Below are 8,640 nucleotides of genomic sequence, written 5' to 3' on the forward strand. Positions count from 1 at the left end.
TCGCAAGTATGCTGATGTGAAACCAGATTTCATTTTGAAAGTCTCACAGTTGTCTTATCTCGCTACATCATGCACTCGCTTGGCCAGTTACCAGCCACCGGTTAACCCGCATTCATCAATCACACAATCGTTCCCGAAAAACAGCGTGGACTGCAAAGAACATCAGGTCAGGTCAGGTTGGGGAGCATGCGCTGATGCAGCGCGTTGATACACCCAACACAGGGCAAAACTCTTCGGGATCGTGGACGGCTATCCCCCAGCCGGTCCAGTCCCACCCTCCGGAAATGGCCATCCATCTGCCGCATCCAGGTGTTACATGGACGTCCCCGCAGCCCGGCCCAGGCGCCTGGGAGCCGGATCACCCTCAGGGAAACGCGCCACATGGCCGTAGAGCTGTAACTGATGCTCCCTCACAATGCAGGTAATGTGCCTCATTCGGGACTCAATAAGTCAAACCAGCGGTACCCAAGGATTCTTCGAAGATACACAGTACCGAAGGAGTCCAGTTTTCGTCTCAGCTCACTGGACAGCGTCCAAGTCTCACAGCCATACAGCAAGACAGGGAGCACCAGGACTAAAAAACTTGGACCTTCGTCCTCTTGCAAAGATATCGAGAGCGCCACACACCCTTTTCCAGTGACCCCCCATGCTCTCCCAATCCGTTTGCTGTCACCAGAGACAAGAATGTCGTTGCCGAGGTAGGTAAATTTCTCGACAAGGCCACATTCTAACATCACCTTAAATTAAAGCAGGCGATGTGCAGGCAGTTTCCAGGTTGCGAACGAGACCCGTTCCCTAAGTCTGTCTTAAAGTCGAATGTGTAGGCAAGTCGGAAAAATAATTTAAAAAGTACATAATAATACACATCATAGTAATACAGTAACAATAGAAGTAACTACATCTGATACTGTACAGTAGCCCTACCTCAAGTCGAGGAATGTCGACGAACCGTTGAAGCAGTGCAATGTTTTCATGAGCATTACATAGTAGTGCGTGTGTTCGTTATTATGGACAATTGTATTTAACCCGAATTTTTAATAAGCCTATAATAGGCATTATGGCAGTACAAGTTGTCCGTAAGTCGGACGTTTTTAACCGGGGACTGCATAAACGTCTCTTGTAAATGCATACGGCGCCATCGTGTGGCGGTAATGTTTAAAGTCGAACAAACCATTCATTCACATCAACAGGTGCACCATCTGGTCGTAAAAACAGCCTTCTCTTTATTTTCCAAAACTTATTTGTCCAGAAAGACGTTTTCTTTGATTTCATTTCCCATCTGCTTCTAACTCGTTTTCCGGTCTAATTTTTGATAGTATCTTGTAATAAAAAGTAAACGAACCGAGTAATAGCTCCGTAACGAGTAACGGGACTCCTTTTCTACGCCAGAGTAGCCAGCCCACGGCGTTTTGTTTCACTAGATATACTGACTCTCTTAGGTTTTATTTGTATATCTTTAATTTCCTCATAATAATCTCCCTTTATCCTCAAACTAATATCTCTGGCTTGCTCTTTTGGGTTTACCCATACAGTAAGCTCACAGCTGCAGTATTTATGGTCACTCAGACGATAGTGGTGTAGACTCACGACTGCCCGCTTGTGGGTTCGATTCCCATTCTCGAGTTTGCGTGTTTTCCCAAGTCTGCGCAGTTTTCTCCCCAGTTAAGTGAATATGCGGGTATATGGTGACTTCCAGCGGCCCTGGACGCATTTTCGTAGATAGCGCCCCCCACACCACACCCCTAGGGAAGTGCGCATGTGTGAGCAAGGCTTTTTCTCCGCACCTTCAGCCCCGCGCAGAAGACACTTTACTGTGGAAGAGCAAAGACTTCCCACGACACCTGCCAGTTCCCCTGTCATCGATCGTATTTGCGGCTCTTCTGACATCGGCTTTAACGCCTTTTTTTCTGGCTTTATGGTGCTCATAGCAAGTCGCACTGTGATCCTGATATTAAAAAAATATAAGCTACAAAAGACAAAATGTGTACAACCTGAGACTGTAAACTCAGACGATTGATTATCAATGTGGCATTTCCATTGTACATGCCGAAGACCGGAATTCGAGTAAATGTGTGGATACGTAGCATTTGATTCTGATCGCAGGTGAGATCATGCTTTTGCAAGGTTAATATCATTCTGGGGATGGTTATTAATGACTTATAGATCTTCTATACGTCCGCTCCGTGATGTCTGTGTCGGTTGGTACCTGTGGCTCGGACTGGGAGATGATGAGTTGGGGATGCTGTCGCTGTAAACTTCAGTGAGTTGCTGACATCCGCGTCTGACATATAACACCCCCAGGATGAATAACTGGACTGATCATCCAAACTGCTCGTGTAATTGCAGCCTAAAGGACAGAGACCTATGGCAAAATGGGACGGACTGGCAGAGCGAATACCCAGTGAACCTGTTCCCTGTTCCCATCTTGACCGGAATAACCATCACATGCGCGCTGCTCTTCCTAATAGGAGTCGTGGGGAACGTGATGACTATTTTAGTGGTCGGTAAGTATAAGGACATGCGGACGACCACCAACCTGTACCTGTCCAGCATGGCTTTCTCAGACTTGCTGATCTTCCTGTGTATGCCCCTGGACCTGTACCGGATCTGGCGGTACCGGCCGTGGAATTTTGGCGAGCAGCTCTGCAAGCTCTTCCAGTTCGTAAGCGAGAGCTGCACCTACTCCACCATACTGAACATTACGGCGCTGAGCGTGGAACGCTACTTCGCCATCTGCTTCCCCCTCAGGGCCAAGGTGGTGGTGACTAAGGACCGGGTGAGGGCCGTCATCTTTGCCCTGTGGGTGGTAGCCTTTTTCAGCGCGGGTCCCATATTCGTGCTGGTCGGGGTCGAGCATGAGAACGGAACCGACCCCTGGGAGACTAACGAGTGCAAGGCGACGGAGTACGCCATTCGCTCGGGACTGCTGACCGTCATGGTGTGGGTCTCAAGTGTCTTTTTCTTCCTGCCCGTCTTGTGCTTGACGATCCTCTATAGTCTTGTCGGGAGACGCCTGTGGAGGAGAAAGCGGGAGTCCATGGGGCCCAATATCTCAAGTCGAGACAAGAATAATAAGCAAACTGTAAAAATGCTGGGTAAGAAATTTGGCAGATGAGTGTTTTATTCTGACTGTCCCCGACTTAGCACTAGGTTCCGGTCCTACAGAATGGTCGTACATCGAAATGGAAGTATGCCGGAATAGAATATCGCACTGACTTTTAGGTCAGTCTGAGACTGAGACTGAGACTGTCTACAGTACAGTATTTTCCCGCGGCAACTATCGTACGGCGCGCAGGGCGCACTAGATAGCCTACCATGTACGACGTCCGATTTTTCTTCTCTACATACATTTAGACACTGCTGTATCATATAAAAAACATTTGGTCGTATGTGCAAGTCCTCGTAAGTCACATAGGTCGTATGTCAGTGGCAGTCTGTAATTATATTTGCTATTTACAATGACCAAAGGATGATTTTGACCGAATTGCGCACACTGCGCAAACTTTGTCCATGGAAGTTTAAATTACCGGAGTCTTGTTCATTTAATTTCCCCTGCAAAAAAATTGTTTTCCACTTAGTTTTCAGTTACTGAAAATGATATCCTAGCATAAGCGTAGCTAAAACAACAGGGATATCCCAACTGTCTTGTCACTAATATAGAAATAATTCGCATTCCCGGATAGTTTTTTATTTAATGTTTAAGATTTCGTAGCATACTCAGAAAACCAAGATACAATCAGTCGAATGTCCCGATGTGAAACGCACAAGTTTCTGCTCACACAGCAGTCTTCTTTTGTCTACTAAAGCCTATAGTGCCGCAAAGTTGCAATACCTGTGTCTGTCTATTCCGCTAAAAACAAAGGCATGTGATGTGACAGTGTGTTAAGTTGGACTTATTATACAACTATACAGACAGGAGAATACAGATCATTCAGTTTCAACCAAGATACATTTTAATAGGCTATAAACGCATACACTATGTTTATTCATTATTTGCCCTTAGGACTTAAAACATAAGCATACCAAAAAGCATAATGATACGCTGAAGATGCACAGCATAGAGGAACCCCCGAAGAATTAAGCAAGCGACGTCTTCGCGTAACCCCGAGAAAAACAGCATAGCGCGCTGATGATACCCAGCCACACAACCGGTCATGTCTATATCCGATTTCAATTGAAATACTTGTAATAAACGAATAATTTTACCCATATCATTTTCACTCTAAAGACTTTCAAAGTTTTTTTGTGCTAATGATGCGGTATACAACGGAGATGCATGGGTGTGGGATAACGAACCCATTCGGGGCATGTAATGTCATTCATCTTAATTCCTTTAAGCGTACCCGCTCGCCGTCTCTTTGCAGTGGTCGTCGTGCTCGCCTTCGTCCTCTGCTGGCTGCCCTTCCACGTGGGACGCTATCTGTTCTCCAAGTCCTCCGAGGCGGGCTCGCCCCTCATGTCGCAGATCAGCGAATACTGCAACCTGGTCTCCTTCGTGCTATTTTACCTCAGCGCTGCCATCAACCCCATCCTCTACAACATCATGTCCAAGAAGTACCGGGCGGCCGTCTGCAAACTTTTCAGGCTGAGGCGGACGCCGCGGAGGCTGGTGTCTACAATGAAAGGGGACAGCTCCGCTGGCTGGACGGAGTCCAGTCTGAGCACCTAGCCTTTCTCGAGCTCCGTGGAAATGACCCCGACATGTACCCAGCTTACAAGTATGGAGAAGCTCAGAGACCAGGCAGTCCTCTCCGCTTTCGGTCGACTGTAAGAAGCTTATGGACCGAGCTCCGAAACGGCCTGATGATTCTAACGTGCCTGAAATCGCCTGAAGCCAAATACTTATACGGAGGCAAAATCTTAAACCAAATAAAGCTATCTAACTAGTTTTCTTTAATCCTCATACTGCTGTCGTCAAGCAATGTGTTTTTGTAACTAAAATCAGAAGATTATGCTCGATATATTTATCTATCAACACCATCAGTAACTACCTATCCATAATAAGGTGTCCTTACTTACATCACCAGAGTATCCATTTACCAATTTTTAAGCATCTACAATGCATCAAACATGGATGCCTTAAAACGATTTTGAGAACTGGATGACAAAGTTAGCACTGTGGACATTGTTGCCAGGAGATATACGCCGCTTATACGTTGCCGTATTTCTGTGCCGGAGGGGATCAGCGTTACTTGTGCTGGCGCGCTTTTGTCAGTATGCAGTCAGCAAAGTGCACTTAAACCAGTGCAAAAACAGCGCGCGACTTTTAATGCAAAAATCTGCGTGCTTGGACGCGCAGGATTAATTGAATTCACGCTGAACGAATCCGCTCTGTTTCCCCAGTTGCGCTTTATTTGTTATTCTAAACTGGGTATTACCTGTCTTGCATTTAGTCAAAAATTGCTCCTAAAACGCGTTGCCTGTTGTAAAGGCTTCGGCGTAGTTATGTTTAAATTTATAAGTAGGCTAACACTACCCACGGCGTTTTTGGGAGACTGGGTTCAAACCACGTACATCTCGAGACATTTGTAAAGGTTTATGGCGTTCAGCTTATTTGGTATATGTTTTTTGTAAAATAAACAAAAATGATCATAAAAACAATGTACCTGACATGCGCACAAATGAACCAAACTGATGTATGTTTGTAGAGGTGGATAGTTGACGTCCAGAAAGTAAAAATCCAGACGAAGATTTCGTTTGAACCAACCAGCTGATTACTCTGAGGCTGTGACGCAGCTAGTTGGTTGAAACAAAATTTTAGTTTGGATTTTAACTTTCCGGACCTGAAATGTCTGCCTCTGTATGTTTGTATATATTGTCGTCCGGTGGTCTATATTCTGTGCATAATTTCACGGTGTTTGTGTTGATATTTTGTAATACAGCGGGCACCTCCATAAAAACGTATGTGAAGTGTTACGTCTTGGGGCTTTTATTCTCAACTTTGGAGGTTGCTCTTCAGTCTAAGTGGACACAAAAGCACTAGACGATCCACCCAAGACCTTTAGGGTAGAAGATTTATTCACACAGCGAGGTTACCCGCAACATGGAACCTCCTAGAAGTTGGAGGGAGGTGGAGGTGCAACAGAAACGTGATCAGGAAGCAGGTTTGAGTAACTACTTCCTCACCCCCCAGCTGGAAAGCACACACCCAAAGTCACTATTACTCGGTTTTCAGTCGAGATCGACTCACTGTCACAGCCAGGGGTCTGGACTCTTGTCGGGCTGACAACTCCAGGCCCCCCCCATGATGTCAGCAGCGAGCCTCCCCACAAAAGGCTCTCCACAGCAAACTCCATCCATCTCTCTCCCAGCCTGGATTGATTTACGTTGTACTCCTGCGCAGCCTTGGAGCTCTAGTGGTGGGCGCTGGTCTGATCATTGGCGACCCGCCGTTCAGCCAAACACAGCAACACCCTCACCTACATTGTAACAAATCACATATCCTGAATCGAGGTACATCTCCCATACATCGATGGGGGCGCAACCCAAGACAGGCTGGGTTATTGACTTGACCGAGGCACCAGGTGCCTGGGTTCCCCCAGGGCTACCTGAGGAGCCACACATTAATGCCTCACAGGAGCTGAAAAACTAAAATAATGTACACTCCCCAAGAACTGCTTCACAATGACTTGAACTCCATTTAGTTCCAGGGCATTGTGACATCATCTATTGTCCATGTTTGCCATAACATAGTCCAAATCAAACAAAAACTGTTTGAAAAATGGGTTTTGGCCAAACCCAGAGAGAACAAGGGCCCTCAACATAGAGTTCAGGCTTGACCTAGCCCCACCCAAGACATCCTCCCCACTTTTCTTAGCTGCTGATAGGGCGTTCCTGGTGTCCATCACTCCAAATCAAACTTTGCATCAATGTTAACAGCAGTTATTTGGGCTTAAGGTCAAAATGGTGTGGAGGAGACTGTTGGGGCTCCAGAAAGAGACAGTATGTCAGTGTTCTGCCCTGAAACACAATGCCAGCCTGCCTCCCTCCATTATACCAAAAAGCAAAGGGTCAAAGTAGAGACCAAATTAAACCATCAGACTGAAGAAAGAGCAGATAAATCAAGCTGTTTTTGGTGGGTTTGTTGCACATTTGGTGAATCATCCCCCCTGACATGCAAACTCCTCTTTTTCCCCAAAAATGAAAATCAGTACCAAAGGCACTTCCAGAACACCAGTACATGATTTTTTGGAACTCTCTGGAAAGTACTGTGTTCCAGCTCCCTTGATTGATTCCCTTGATCCTCCTGCCTACTGACATTCATCCCCAAAGATCCACCCTGGCCTTCAAGCAGAGCCTAAGCAGTTGTTTTGAGATGCTGCGCAGAACCCAGACTTTGATTTGTACTTGAACCTACAAGCAGAAATCAGACCAGGTCACACCCAGAAACACTAAAGGATATCCTGCAGCGCCTTCCCTTGCACTGAAACACAAGCAAACCAGTAACCGTGTGACAGGCTGGTAGCCAGAGATAAATTTCATAAGGGGTCTGGCACTGGTACCATGTGCCACAACCACACCAGTACTGTGTGACCCAAACTGGTACTGCGTGGCACAAACAAACCAATACCATGTGACATAAATTAACTGGGACCATGTGATAGAAACGGACTGGTGTTATGTTACACAAACACACTGGTACTACTGTATGTAGCACCAAAAAATAAAACAAACAAACAAACAAAGTGGACTGTGTGACATAAAACAAACAGACCATGTCGCACAAATACACCCATACTGTGTGACATTTCCCTTGGTCTGTAGATATGACCTCTGTTTCATGCCATTTAGTCCAATGGTACCGCTTAGGCCAGCTCCTGTTGCCACATAAACCCGAGGTAACATTGTCAAAGGTCAAACAACCAGTTCCACCTGATCACCCAGATACGAGCAAAATACTCTTTTGTGCCTTATCTCTAGTCAAGCAACTCAGTATATCAGATGCTGAGTTATCATATACTGCAGTATATCAGATGCTGAGTTATCATATACTGCAGTATATCATATACTGAGTTGCTCAGTCACCTGTGGCCGACTCCCTTGCTGGTCTGGATAAGGCGAGCGGTGCGATGGTGGTGTGGAGGGACGACGCAGGCGGATGCTAAATGTGAGGCTTGGGTGAGCATGGAGCTAATCGCAGGAAGCACACATAGGGGACAGAGGAAAGTGGAGTACCTGGAGGAAACCCACACAAACATGTGACAGACAGATTCCACAGTCATAGAGTAGCTCTGTGCTGCTCAGGCAGCTGGGAGGTGTGAGGTCATAGCGCCTCCCTTAGGGCTACTCTTATGACTTGTGTATGGAGAGAATACTCAATACTGTACTCATAGTATTGCTGTACTCACTTAAACACTAGTGATTATATATAGCATGCCTTTGCGGTTTGAAGCCTCATTATTGACTGACCAGTTAGGCCCCATGCAGGACACAGCTTGTTGGCAACTGCAGAGGCATGATGGTCCCGCGGGGGGGGGGGGGGGGGGGGGGGGGGGGGGGGGTTAGCTGGATTTATTTGTAGGAGAAAATGAAATGTTGTTGCCTGACTCGTTTCATTAGCCATTATTGCACCGTGCAAAGTAAAGCACCCTGCTGGAATGGAGCTGCGCATATCACCCCGTACATCACATACACTGCCCC

At 46.4% G+C, this 8,640-nt stretch overlaps 1 protein-coding gene across 2 annotated transcripts; it reads left to right on the plus strand.

Annotated features, from left to right (window-relative positions):
* Nucleotides 1–76: 76 nt before the first annotated feature.
* On the plus strand, nt 77–5,910 carry LOC111853458 (growth hormone secretagogue receptor type 1). Of its 2 annotated transcripts, none has more exons than XM_023830370.2 (3): nt 77–698; nt 2,347–3,095; nt 4,365–5,910. In XM_023830370.2, the coding sequence occupies exons 1-3, from the start codon at nt 403–405 to the stop codon at nt 4,667–4,669; spliced, it is 1,350 nt and encodes a 449-aa protein (XP_023686138.2). In that variant the 5' UTR covers nt 77–402; the 3' UTR covers nt 4,670–5,910. The 2 variants fall into 2 exon arrangements, with proteins under 2 accessions (XP_023686138.2, XP_023686137.1); XM_023830369.2 differs by lacking the exon at nt 77–698 and adding an exon at nt 1,742–2,103.
* Nucleotides 5,911–8,640: the final 2,730 nt, after the last annotated feature.

This window comes from Paramormyrops kingsleyae, chromosome 4 (genome assembly GCF_048594095.1).
Source record: "Paramormyrops kingsleyae isolate MSU_618 chromosome 4, PKINGS_0.4, whole genome shotgun sequence".
In the NCBI taxonomy this organism is placed as follows: Eukaryota; Metazoa; Chordata; class Actinopteri; order Osteoglossiformes; family Mormyridae; genus Paramormyrops; species Paramormyrops kingsleyae.

Coding starts and splice junctions, on each gene's coding strand:
- LOC111853458 (XM_023830370.2), top strand. CDS start 403: ATGCTCCCTCACAATGCAGGTAATGTGCCTCATTCGGGACTCAATAAG. Junction 699..2,346: donor ACAAGAATGTCGTTGCCGAG/GTAGGTAAATTT, acceptor GTGTAATTGCAG/CCTAAAGGACAGAGACCTAT. Junction 3,096..4,364: donor GCAAACTGTAAAAATGCTGG/GTAAGAAATTTG, acceptor GTCTCTTTGCAG/TGGTCGTCGTGCTCGCCTTC.